The sequence below is a fragment of the Sitophilus oryzae genome, unplaced genomic scaffold (assembly GCF_002938485.1).
Source record: "Sitophilus oryzae breed Bouriz unplaced genomic scaffold, Soryzae_2.0 scaffold_489_pilon_pilon, whole genome shotgun sequence".
Classification (NCBI taxonomy): Eukaryota; Metazoa; Arthropoda; class Insecta; order Coleoptera; family Curculionidae; genus Sitophilus; species Sitophilus oryzae.
The window spans coordinates 430,506-444,997 of NW_022147072.1; the positions used below are offsets into that span (position 1 = coordinate 430,506).

The window sequence follows — 14,492 nt, forward strand, 5'->3', positions numbered from 1 at the left end:
TCGTGACAAGGCTGATTTAATTTCCTCTTACGTCTGAAGTGCTGTAAGGCGGTACCTCTACTCGTTCTGCGGCCAACGCATAAAACCCATTTTCTCTAATTTGGCTAACGAAGGCATATCGAAGACGGTGTGGAACTGAAATCGACAGAGTTGCCATATTAAATTGTGTAATATCTGCAATACGTTTAACGAAAATATTTTCTGGATGAAAAATCCGCGTTTATGTATTGAACATTTATTCGTGTTAAACATAAACATAAAATAAACAACAAAAATACAAATTATTTTATAGGTACTGAATATTTCGTATGATTGAAAAAAGTCGTTTAGTTGATTTTTAATATTTTAGCGATCTTCATTTCCAAGCCAATTCTGACGCAATTCTTTTTTTCATCATATAATATTAGATTAATTTGTAAATGATAGAGAATCCGTATTATTAACGTACTCTACCCAAAATCCGGAAATCTAAGGATTAATCCGTAGTTCTGGTAACACTGCCTCCGGCAACCACCCACTCTGTCGACTGAAAGCAGAACTACGGTACAGTATTCTTTATTCGTTGCGCTGTAAACGACCATCAGCGCGCAGCGGCGCAGAGCTAAACTAAATCTCGGACAGGCTGACGGTATCGCCAGCTATATCTCGGACAGGTTTTGTGCCACGAAATCGTCCATAAGGTTGTGCATCTTATTTTTTCAATCAACGATATTAGCAATAAAAATTAATTATTTACTCAGTCAACTCTGCTTCACGAGTGATATTTATAACTTTTATTATAAATAAGATTATCTGTTAGATTAGTAGCAAAACATTTATTATTGGACATGTATTAGTTACATAATTTGTAAAACTAAAATAGCATACAGAGAAGTAAAAAGGCTTTAACCCCTACAAGTGTACTAATTTCTGCATTAAGTTCATCAGACCGAAGGAATGAACCATCCGACGGGAATTGATTTCCGTCATCAGGCCGACCTTGCTTGATGCTTCGATCTAATGAACTTAGTACAATTAGTACACAATGGGGAAATTAGCACACCTGTAGGTGTTAAGGGCTTTTTACTTCTCTGTATACTATTTTGTTTGATATAGAACCTTACTTTGCTTTTAGCTCCATCTACGGTTATGTAGATGATGTATGTATGTTTTGTTTTCTCTTTAATAAAAATTATATTTTTTAAAGGATAATTTTTTACTACTTTTACAATTTATTTATCCTGTATAAGGTTTATTTCTCGAGAAGACGAAACCTATTTGGACAATAATGACGGTAATAACTAAAAATTACATTTTACTACAGTAAGGCCTAAAGTTCAACACAGTTATCTAATTTTTATTGAAATATTAACTATATATATGTAATCATAATTAACAATCGGTAAATATTATTTCATAAAATAAGGTCTAGCAAATTTGTACTTAATATGCTATAACTACACATACGCAATATCTTGGTACATCTAATTTTACGATACATGTTTACTTTAGTCACCAAATGTGTAAATAATCATTCCTGGATTGTAATATTTTAGAAATTAAAAGACAATTTTTCCTAGTCATTGGTTTTAGTAACTAAAGTAACTGAAAAATGTGTACTCTTAAAATATTTTCTTATAATAGAATTTATCTTTCCATCTTAGATTAGCCTTAAATGACTATACATCATATTAAAACCAAAAATTAATAATACTGTCCTTTTTTTAAATTAATTTATCGTTTGTTTCTTTTTAAATTTGTTTTAAAACTGTGATAACGCTTAAATTTTAGTTACTCTTGTTTTCAATTTTATTTTGGTATTGACTTCTCGGTTATTATTTCTATTAGTATTATAAAATTATTTTTTAAACAAGAAATTAAATATTTTTAACAAATTTTACATATTTTTAGACTTTGTTTTACATATCATATTTTGTGCCTAGTTAAATAGGAAAAAGAAGCGACGTATATTATAATTTATTAAATTTATATTACCCTCTGTAATATGTTCTCTGTATGCATTACTATATTTTATTTATTTATGTAGGTCAGAAAATATACAGGGTGGCGCACCTCATTCGCCTCGGTTGACTATACGAAAATGGAAAAATGTAGAAACAAAATATTTTATGGGTATATGTGGGGAGACAATGTGCACAATTTAAAATTATTTTAAAATATACAGGGTGTTTCAGAACTAAGATCCATACCAAAGTTATATTTTTTCTTATGGAACACACACCCGGTATTTTATTTCATTTTTGGATTCTTGGGCCCAAAAAAAGACATTTATTATAAGGATTAAATATGTTTAAAATCTTTGGTTTTTGAGATATTTAAAGATATTTAAATTTGCATGCTACAATAGAATAGATTATTAACACCCTGTGCATTACTTTTCAGAATTAATTCTTGTGCTGAGTTTAAAGGTAGAGAAATAAACTTTTCAGAAAAATGTTATTGCTTTCTTAAGTTTATACAGGGGTATCAAAAATTGCTGATCTATTTTAAGAATATATTTTACATAAAATCTTTGTTATTTCAAATACAACACCCTGTATTTTTTTAAATAAATCGAAGCAGATTCAAATGCTCTTTCAAACTACATTAGGGTTTGCTATACCGATCTAGCTCAGATTTTGAATAAAGAGGAATTTTTCAACAAAATGGCAACCAAGAGGGCTAGTGTCGTCATGGCAAGTTTCTAGTGACAGTAGCTATTTTCAAAATCGAATTTAGCTTATGGACTTATTTAAATTTATACCTGTTTATTTTTATTTAATTTACCTACAACTGTTTAATAAATAATATTTATTAAATATGTATTTATTATTCTATCAAGAAAAACGAAGAAATAGTTCTTTGATTTATTTTACGATGACTTGTAGATATATGGATTTTCTATAAAAGAGCCAATTACGGCAAATTCATTTTCTTCACTTCTAACGACAGGTTTCTGCCTAATAGGTTTTCTATAAACCACACTACAAGCTCTGCGAAATAGGACAAGTACTTTTTCAAAGGAACGATTATCAGGAAGATTTCTATTTGGATATCTTTGAGCATAGGCCAAGAAGCAATTTTCCTCACAAAATAAAATCACTAGTAACATATCTTTATTTTTCTTGATAAAATAATGAATACTTATTTATTAAACTATTGTAGGTAAATTAAAGTAAACTGTTATAAATTATAAATAATAATGTCCATAAACTAGTGTCGACTTTGAAAATAGTTACTAACTGTCACTAGAAAATTGCCATGGCGACACCAGCCAGCTTGATTGCAATTATATTTAAAAATCGCTTTTTATTCAAAATCTGAGCTAGATAGGTATAGGAAACCTTAATATAGTTTGAAAGAGCATTTGAATCTGCTTTGATTTATTTTAAAAAATACAGGGTGTTGCATTTGAAATAACGAGGTTTTTATATAAAATACATCCTTAAAATTGATCAGTAACTTTTGATAGCCCTGTATAAATTTGAGGGTGCAATACCATTTTTCAGTAAAGTTTATTTCTCTCCCTTTAAACTCAACATAATAATTAATTATGAAAAGTAATGTACAGGATGTTAATAACCTATTCTATTGTAGCATGCAAATTTAAATATCTTTAAATATCTCAAAAACCAAAGATTTTAAACATATTTAACCCTTATAATAAATGCCTTTTTTTGAGCCCAAGAATCCAAAAATGAAATAAAATACCGGGTGTGTGTGTTCCATAAGAAAAAATATAACTTTGGTATGGATCTTAGTTCTGAAACACCCTGTATATTTCAAAATAATTTTAAATTGTGCACATTGTCTCCCTACATATACCCATAAAATATTTTGTTTCAACATCTTTCTGTTTTCGTATAATCAACCGAGGTGAATGAGGTGCGCCACCCTGTATACATATATCTATAATTATTTATTAATATTGAGTAAATACTGAATATAAATCTCATATATTTCTTTATAATATCCAATTAAACAGCATTAGTGTGAAGTTTTATATAATTTTACGTTATTTAATAAATTATAATATACAAGTATCAGAGAATGGCACGTTTGTATTTTGGTAGGCGATTATTTAGTTCAAAATATGAAAAAGTTGACTGTATTTACATAAGTATGTTTTTAATCAAAGTTATTCTGAGATATGATGCATTATTTCTCAGATTTTTTGGGTGATTTTGTAAGGTTTGTTTCCTCATATTAGAGTTTAAATTTTCTTCATATAGAGCAAGTTCATTAAAGAAAGTCGTTTCAAAAAATGGGGAAAATGTTTTATTATTCAAGTATCTAAAATAATAAGTACGTGAAGTCGATTCAGAATACCCAATCGAAAAAATTAACATTATGTCATAAGATGATATATATGTTATATATTATATTCAATATAAAAATTATTTATTGATTTTTGTGGATCGCCTACAAAAATATATGCATGCTTTCGCCTGAGTCACCTGATTTTGTATATATTATAAAGTTATATGAAATCAATCTATTCAAGCATAGCGTGTTTGAAAATATCGTTACAGTACTAATATATTATGAAAGTGTTATATGTATTTTTTTGTGATGCTAGAATATATTGGTATCAAAAAAGTTTTGTTTTGGAACAGCATTTTTAGAAATATGTTTTTTGTTTAATTTTTGTGTACGTGGTTTTAGTTATTAAATAACGTTATATTGAGTTCCTAAGTTCCTTAGTATAAAATTACTTTTAGTAAGGATCAGAAATAATCTACATAAGTATTTTGTGTGCTATAATTAAATAGAATTTTCCTAAAATGAAAGTTATTAATGTGATTGCTTGTATCCATTTTAGGAAAAGATAAAAAATAATTGTACAGCAGTGTAATTGTATTATTTGCAGCAATAAAATTGCTTTATATTAGAAAACAGGGTTTTATTTAAAGATTTTGTTATAAAAATATGGCATTCTTACCCTCATATTACCTATCTCTAAAAATGGCTGTTCCAGAATATTTGGGTGGTGGGCCTTTTAGCTGAATTAGATCCAATTATTTTAAAAGGTTTTTAGTTTAACTTTCACCACTATTAGAAATTTTGAAACAGCCTTTTTAAAAACTGATAAACTAAATACTATACAATATCTATTGAATCTAAAAAAAATGGAAATAATTATTAAGTTGACATAAAATTTATGCTGACTTTTGGTAACATTTAATTTGCTGTAGTATTTATATTATAATTTTATGTGTTATACTTCCAATTTTATCAAATGAATTAAAATCTTTTGTTTCTAATTCACAGTTATCAACTCACTAATTCTGTTTTTTTTAAACTTTCAATAAATAGAACAAATTACAAATGAAGCAATGCCATAATACGTTCAATAAAATATAAATTTATTAAACTATTTATTTACAGCCAAAGCATATAGAAAAGAAATTCCAGAACCTGTTCTTGAAGACAAAAACGAAAATCTAGAATGTTATTCACCCGAGCCTTGTAACAATCTATTATGTTCTGAAGGGGAAGCCCCTTTGATTGGAACTACCGAAACAGAAAGTGATATAGATGTGTCTCCTCCGTTTATTAAAATTCCATTAGAAGATCGTTCTAAATATGAAAAATTAGTTCAAGGTATTGACGTTAGTTCCGATAGTAGCGACAAGGAAGATCGAGACAGACATAAAGCTCAAGAGAAAGTTCGAAAAAAGAAAAAGATAAATTTACCTGAAAAATTGCATAACGTTTACAAAACAGTAGAGTTGCCCATAAAGGGATTTAGGTCAGATGATAAACATGGAAACTGGAAGAAAAAAGGTAGTCAAAATAAAGTCACCACTGCTGATACCGTAACTATTGACTCAGATGATTCCATTGGCTCAGCTAGCGATTTAAAAGTCGATGAAGATGTTCCCGAAGAAACACCAGAGGCGAAAGAAGATTTGGTGAGCGAGAATATCAGTGAAGATTTAAAAACTTGTGGCTCGTCAGTCCTATCATGCTGAATGCGAGAGTATGGCGACTCACGAAGAAGACTGTACAAGTAGAATAATAAGAGTACTGAAGAAAGAAGAGGCGAAGGCAGCACAACAATCGCATTCCGAAGATATGCTATTTATAGGCCATCAGTATGGAGAAAAACCACTTTTAATGGATGACGAACTTGATTCGGAACCTGAAGTTCAAGGATCTGCAAAATGGAATCTCCATAAAAACAAAACTGAAACGTTGTGGATTCCTCCTTCTAGCAGTTTCGAAGAGAAGCGAGATGTTTTTGCTTTGGCACCATTTGGCAAGACTCGTCACAGACGAATAAACGTGGAGGTTGAAGAACATTCCTCCGAACCAGCAGTTAATGAAACTGAGACGGTTCTAACGTTTGAGGAGAAAGAGTGGTTTCCTTCTTCAGAAACCACCGTATCTTTAAATCCGTTTCTTTCTCCCGACTTTCCTAATACTGACGTACAAACAAATCCATGTTACAGTACTGTAACAGTAAACTCGAATTTTATCAACATCGAAATATCCGGTAATCAGAAGACTGAGTTTCCTCAGGAGGCGCGTTTTGAGTCGAATTTTGGAGACAATGCCGACCAGTATTTCCAAAATCAGTTGAAGGAATCTGAAAAAAACATCGAATGTCCGAATAAGACTGCCTTATTGATAGATTTGTCTAATAGTAGTCCAGATAATTACCCGGTTCTCGATTCGCCCTCGAATTTCCCTACTTTTTCTGATTTGAACGTGGATGAAACGGTGCCGGAATCGCCGAAAACCAAACCAAAAAGAGATAAAAAGAAGGAGAAGGACATGAAATCGAAGTATCGATTAATAGATGACAGCGTCTCGGACGAAAGTCCTAGTTACGGTTTAAGCAAAAATAGTAAAGTAAGTAAAACACCAAATAGTTCAAAGAAATTTACCAAGTCTAAAAAGTCGTCGAAGGTTCGCATCGAGGAGGGTTTTAGCAATATGAGTTTCGAGGATTTCCCGTCCGATGAAATCGAATCTGTACAAACTTCCGAACTTCCTTTTGAAGTTTTGAGAAGTCCGGAGCAGGACGGACGAAAAACGAACAGTAAACGCATTTCGAACCCGTTTTCTTGAGGTTTGCATTTCAATAAAACGCGATCGCTTTATGAAGCAGTGTAATAACAAGGACTTGTTGAACTACATTTCTATACAGGGTGATTCACGGCCATGGTACGTTAGAATGCTATGTTTAGCTTAAGAAAAATTCAGATTAATTTTTTTTTCGGATGTTTATTCACACATTGTTTTTCTTATTACATTTGAACGGCTAATTTTAAATACTATAAATTTTTCCATTCAGCTAGAGTAGTCCAAGCGTTACCAAAAATTGATGCAGTTTGCGCCTTTCGTGGAGCGCAAAAGGGTGTCATTTACACCCAGCACAGCCATTTGAATTTTTTCTACTGTCAATAATATATGAAAAAAAGCTTATAATAAACTTAGAAATTCATAATTTAGAAAATCTGACTTCTTAAAACTAAAAAAAATCCTTTCTTGTTGATATTACAGGACTGGTATAGACATTAGTGCGACTCAAAAAATAAAGGGCTAAAAAAGGGCAGATTTGGGAAAGCTGATTTTTTTTATACCTGTATCAACATACATTAATGATTTTAATTTTATTAAGGCACCTGCTGCATCTTTCTAAAATATTTTTAGCATTACAGTGTTGCCGCTTCATACTAAAAGTTGTAACATCTTCGTTATTTTTAATGGAACACCCGGTATATTATTACATTTTTGAAATCTACTTTGATATCTTATAATTTTTATATTATACTAACCTGTACCCTGTACCTATGATAGTTTTTGAGATAAAAAATAAAACATGTGTAAAATTGGCAAAAACATGATCTTGAATAAGCATTGGTTAAATCATAAATTCGGCATATTGAAAGCTCAAATTTGGTTTATAGGTTAAGGAAAGTCGACATATCCAATCTATATAAATCAACTGATTGGATATCAAACAGAAAGGTCAGAAAAAATGATTATTTCCGTTTGGTATAAAATTACTTAAATCTTTGTTATTTTAAATTCAATCTTATAAATATTATTTAAAAATTCAAAACCCAAATAAAATTGCTTTTCAACGATGTATCATGTATCATGACAAATGTTCAAACTTTATAAGTATCAATAATAATTAGAGTTTACGTGCTAAATTTCTAAAATTGTCATGGTAACGAAATTCTTGAAATGAAACTATAATAATAGAATTATTAATTTATAAATAGCTCTACTTAAGAAACCGGTAAGTTTAGGTATAGTAACATGATATATCGTTGAAAAGCAATTTTATTAGTCTTTTGATTTTTTGAATAATATTCATAGGGTTGAATTTAAAATATCAGAGATTTGAGTAATTTTATAACAAACGGAAATAAATAATATTTTTGCTCTCTCTGCGTAATATCCAATGGGTTTATTTAGACAGATCGAATATATCAACTTTCGTTAACTTATATAACCCAAATTTCAACTTTAAAAATGTTTAATTCATGATTTTACCAATGCTTATTCACGACCATGTTTTTGTCAATTTTACACATGTTTTATTTTTTATCTTAAAATCTGAGATACATATAGGTTAGTATAATAGAAAAATTATGAGATATGAAAGTACTTTCCAAAAATGTAATAATATACTGGGTGTTCCATTTAAAATGAGAAAGATGCTGCCACATTTCGAATGATGCGGCAACACTGTAATACTGAAAATACACACAACCAAACTTATATAGAATCATCTATTATTTTTCATAATTTTCGAGATGTATGAAAAAATTTTGTGTGTTTATAAATAAAACTCAGTCTTACAATGAATGCCTTTTAATGAAAAATAATCCACATAGCAATAAAAAAATGAATAAGTTCCCAAAATAAACACAATGGTATTTTTTTGGTTTCTAAAACGAAATTAAAATTTAAATTTTTAGTGGCCAAAAAGCAAAAACAAAAAGAAAAGTGATAATTTTAATAATCCTTGTTGCCACCTCTAGCCCTTAGGCAAGCTTCTATCTGCTCTGACATGCTTCTTATTAAATTATCAACGTTGTCTTGGGGTATGTTTTTCCATTCTGCTAATGCTGCATCAATAAGCTGTGCGAGATTTCCTGGATTGTTTCGACGAGCTCTAACTCTTTTTTGGGGCTGGTCTCACAAGTGTTCGATAGGGTTTAGATCTGGTGAACATGCAGGCTAGTCCAAAACTATGATAGCTTCTGTTTCAAGACATTCTCTAGTCACTCTGCTGGTATGGGGAGGTGGGCTATCGTGCATGAAGTTAAAAATCTCCCCAATTGCAGCTCTCCAAAGACTAACGATTGGTTCTAGCACTAAATCAACATACCTCCGACCCGTTAAAGTTTGTTGAAGTGGTAACAACGGAGTTTTTGCTCCCAGCATTATACCTCCCCAGAACATTACAGTTCCTCCTTTATAACTTGGGACAGATTTGGCAGCCTGGAGTCTCGCTCGTCTTCCTGAAGCTCTGAGAACCCGAATTCGATGGTCATCTGATCTTAGGCCAATTCTGGTCCCATCCGAAAAAAGATCATTTTGCCAATTCTCAGTTATCCAGTTTTGATGTTGAAGGCATCAATTTAGCCGGTCAATTTTATTTTGCCGAGAAAACTGCGGGATCCGCTCTCCTGAATTTTATTTCTCTAAAACCCTCGAGCACGAAGCCTTTTTGTTATGGTTTCAACTGAAACGTTCACACCTGTAGCTGCCAGAAGTTGTCTTTGTAGCTCTGGACGAGAAACATTGGGATTTATTCTAGCAATCTGGCACACAAGGCGGTCATGTTGTTCAGTTGTGACTCTTTGACGACTTCGTCTGTGCCTGTCCTTGAGTGTTCCTAATTCCAAGCCACCTCGTATATGTTTTCGATACAACACTCTGGGTAACGCCTACTATCTCTGTTACGTCTCTTTGGAGCATTCCTTCTTCAATGAGAGCAATAATTCTTCCCTTATGTACCTCTGTTAATCCAACATAAGGCATTTTTTTATTTTTTTGGATCGAATGAAAATTGCCGGCCAATCGTAATTTTATTATGAACACAAAATTCATATGAAAATAAATCGCAACCGTCGTTTATCCTTTATTATCATGTTTATTTATAACAAAAAGCCTTATTTTAAATTTGTATAGAAACTTTTATCCTTGCAAGAAATTTAGTCAGAAATAAAGAGTGATTCCATATAAGTTTGGTTGTGTGTATCTTAGAAAGATGGAGCAGGTGTGCCTTTACGTAAAAATCCAAATTTTCAAAAAAATTCTATCACCGGTTCTCCATAAACGTCTAACGTGCCATCGCCGTGAATCAGCCTATACACCAGATGTCAGAGTACCTTTGTTCTAACGGAATATATTATCCCAATTGCATGTAAAGATAAGTTTGATTTTTTCAGGAAATATGTTATTTTTAAATTGTTTGCTACTATCAGTAGTCCTTCATCACGCGATGGAAAACATAATTGAATATTAGTACGCTACAGTACACAAATCTAGGTTGTGCCAAATTAACTATTTTTATACATATTTTTCAACAATTATTCACAATTTTAAGATTTTCTTGGGAAAGAATTTAGCAAGATAATATCTGGAACTAAAATTGTCAAGAAAATTGTAGTATTTGCTTAGTTCGTGTATCACAATATCTTACCAAAGTCCTTTTTATTGCATCATTGTTTATCGAAGACACCAAATCTATATATTTGTTATACTTGTCCAGAATCTGTGAAAATATACCTTGTTAGTGATAGACGAATAATGGCTGTAAAGTAGGAATAGATGTAGATCATAGATATTTTGCTATAATCGTTGAGTAAATATAAATTTTATGAATAACATTGATAATCGAATAATGGTATGTTTATAGTTTACACTAAACATATACTTATGAAGTTTGTTGCATCGCAGACTTGAACATAGGAACCCCCACATAAATTTCAAATACGAATAAAAGTTTTCCAGGTTCTTTTAGCGAAAAATCCGTACAAGACTTTTTAAATCATTCATTAAAACAGAAAATTGTCCATCTTGATTAATTTAAACGAAGTATTTTTTAGTTATAAAAGAAATACTAAGTTAATCAGAAAGATGTCGCCATAGTCAAACAAGTACTCATGTCATATCATATATTTCTTCCTCTACAGGTATGTCAAAAACGTTCTAAATAACATTCTGTTACAAAAAGGACGTCCTAATCGCGTTACCATTTTTAATAAATGAAAAAGGGTAAATTTATTTTTCATAACTGAAAAAGAAATTCGTAGAAACTATTCATAACGAAAAATTTACATTATTTTAATGAGTTTTTTAAAAAGATTCCTACAAGTTTTCCTCTCATTTATAATGGGAAACCATAATTTATAATTGTTAAAATTTCCTTGGAAATTGTTGAGGTCGGTGATGCAACACACGATATAGTCTCTAGTAGTCACTAGTTTTTAGAAAAATTTTTCTCTCACTTTTTTTAGTCTCGAGTGGACTATTGCAGCTAAAATTTAATTTAATGTTATGGTGGATTGTTTTCACTATAATTCATTCATATTACATAGGTACTAAGTTTATTTCGTAATTATAACGACGGTATTAATGTGGCATCTAATTTCAAGATTTAATCTAGGGCATATTTAGGCGCGTAATTTTACACTTCGGTTGAAAGTAGTGGATAAAGGTCAGAGAAAACAAAATTACTTTATTTTATAATCCTAATATGTGCCTAAATGTGATATACAGGGTGCTACAAATTCGAGGTACGAGCATTGGTATCTCGGTAACCGTAATAGATACGAACATGGTTAAATTGGGGCAAAGTTGCGCTTTGGGATGTTCACCAAGATGCCATCAAAAAGTTTTAAAAAATTCAAGAATTGCTGAGTTTTTTGGAAAAAACGGATTTTTTGAAAATCAATTTTATTTTTTCCTGGCGTTACTTTTTAGGAAATCAAAAAACTAATTACACATTCTCATTGCCACTTTATTAGGGCTATCTGATAGTATTTTTAGATTTTCAAATTAGCTCATAATTTGTGAGATACAGAGGCCAACTTAATTTTTTTAAATACGGACCTCCATTTTTTATTTCAGATTTTGAAAGAACTCGGTCTCCTGAGTACAATGATATGCCACACTTCATTTTTTTTTGTTTCGGACAATTCACCATAATGTATTTAAACTAATTTCAAGTCCGGCTCTGTTTTTTTTTAAATTTAATCTATTCATCGTTACAATATTGATAAGCTTTCAAACCTAACAATGATATGGGATAAAACATTGAATACGGAAAATGAAATGCAATAACTAAAGGGGTATTACTTGGCGTCATTTATAAAAGCGAAATCAATTAATACAGTTCAACATTTACAATAAAGACTACAAAATGCATTGGGAACTATAACAAGAAGTTATGTTCAAAGAGCTAGAAATAAGATTGAACAAAAATAAATTTATGCATTAGGGAGGGTGGTAATCCTGTCGAACATGTAGAAAGCATTAGCATTAGCAGCATTAGCATTAGAAACTAGTTTGTAGAAGTTGATTTATTTATAATAACTACGATTAATATTATGAATATTATTAGATCGTACACTGAGATTTCAAATTCACAATAAAAAAAGTTAAAAATAATATCTTTAAATTGCTGACTTGGATATTATTTATTTGAATCTTTAAATTGGCTCGATTTCCCTTATTCAATGTTAATTAGCTCTAATCAATATTGTTACCATGAATATAATCAGATTAAATGATTTAAGAAACCAGAGTCGTACTTGAAATTTTTTAAAACAACAATTAAATAGTTTTGTTGTTGTTAAGGTACCCAAAACAAAAAAACGTATAAAGTATGGCATATCATTGTACTCAGGAGACCGAGTTCTTTCAAAATCTGAAATAAAAAATGCAGGTTCGTATTTAAAAAAATTAAGTTGACCTCTGTATCTCACAAATTAATTTTCAATTTATTTTGACTACCAAACCAAACTAATTTGAAAATCTTATTTTTTTTAAATCTATTCGTATAAGGATTTTTTTATTAACTACTAAAGAAAATACTATAGGATGCGTACGTTATCCACGACACTGTACAGGAGTCGACGATAAAATTCATTATCTCATTTGTTTTAAGAATTACGAAAAAATGTGAAATAGAAAAGGTTTTACATAGTGTTAAGATACACTATTTAAATTATTTGTGCGTGTACAGGGTATCCCATTTTAGTTCATATGATACGCCGGTATCTCCGTTATTAGTATAGATAGGAGGTTGCGGTTTGCACATACCTGTCCCACTTTTTTGTCAAACGGAAGATGCTGTAAACATTTTCATAGCCCACTTTGTTTCTCAGCTACAGGGTCTTTTCGAAAATGTTGCAATTAGGGACAACCCCCGTATCTCCGTTGTTGTGGAAGTTATCAAGAAGGTGAAAACTGTTTATTGTAGATATTTTTACGTAGATTACAGTGGCGTAGTCGATTTTGTTGTCAGATGTTCAAATCGACGTTTCTTCTTTAAGCTACCATTGTCAACTTTCTTTTTTTAAATACGGCCGTACGGCCGTTGATTTTTATTGCAACACCATCCCATCTTGTAGAAGAAAAAAGTAGCAATGAGATTATGAAATTAAGTTTATGAACATGTTAATCGGCCACAATTTACCTTTAAAAAAGTGCTTAGTTTATCCGTTAGAGGGTATCATATTTTAGTAAATCCACGCTAATTAATTTAAAATTTATGAACACTGATATAATATTCCAGATTTTTTGCCAACTAGATTTATTATTAACATTATCACCTAAGAAATATGTTTTGTAGGGGAAATATAGAGAAATGTGAACTTTTGTGTAGTCAAAAAAAGTGGCGGGTAATATGGAATAGGTATGGCGGGTAATATGGGATAGGATAAATAATATAATTATACAAAATGAACGGTAAACTACCACTAGTTGTTTTATGTACAAAAATCGCACAAAAATATTTCCATCTCGGCATTTGTGCAAGCTTAGACAGAGAACAACTTAGACAATAGAAGGTAATTCGTTTTTACACTAGATAGATTTTAACTCGTTTGGCTTATTTTGTTACGCTTGGTCAGTACCAACAGAATGCCTATATAAATGCTCAAATTGTAGATAATAGTTTAGTTTTAGTCATCTGCTGAGGATACTGAAATGGTTTGCGAAACGTGCGTCCATTGTTAAAAGTAATGTGTTTTGGTGTATTCTGGTGAATTGAATTAATGTTTTATTTTGCTGTTGTAAAACCAAAGGTTCCAACCCCCAACTACAAGCTTTAAAAATAGTTCTATTAAAAATATCCGATAAACTATTCATCCTTCAATGATTATAGCGGGCGATATGAAATACTCACATGTCGTGTAATATGAAACATTCCATATTACACGCAATACATGTTTCAGAAACAACAGAAATATTATTGAACATTAACCCGAAGGTATTAACTAAATACGTAGTAAACAAATACAGTATACTTTGTT

General features: G+C 30.8%; 1 protein-coding gene across 1 annotated transcript in view; it reads left to right on the forward strand.

Moving 5' to 3' along the window:
• LOC115886472 (AP2-associated protein kinase 1) overlaps positions 1-14,492 on the forward strand; it is a 60,153-nt gene that overhangs the window by 42,157 nt on the left and 3,504 nt on the right. Inside the window, 2 exon segments of the mRNA XM_030905633.1 lie at positions 5,368-5,939; positions 5,941-6,837. Of these exon segments, the coding sequence (XP_030761493.1) occupies positions 5,368-5,939; positions 5,941-6,837 (1,469 nt within the window).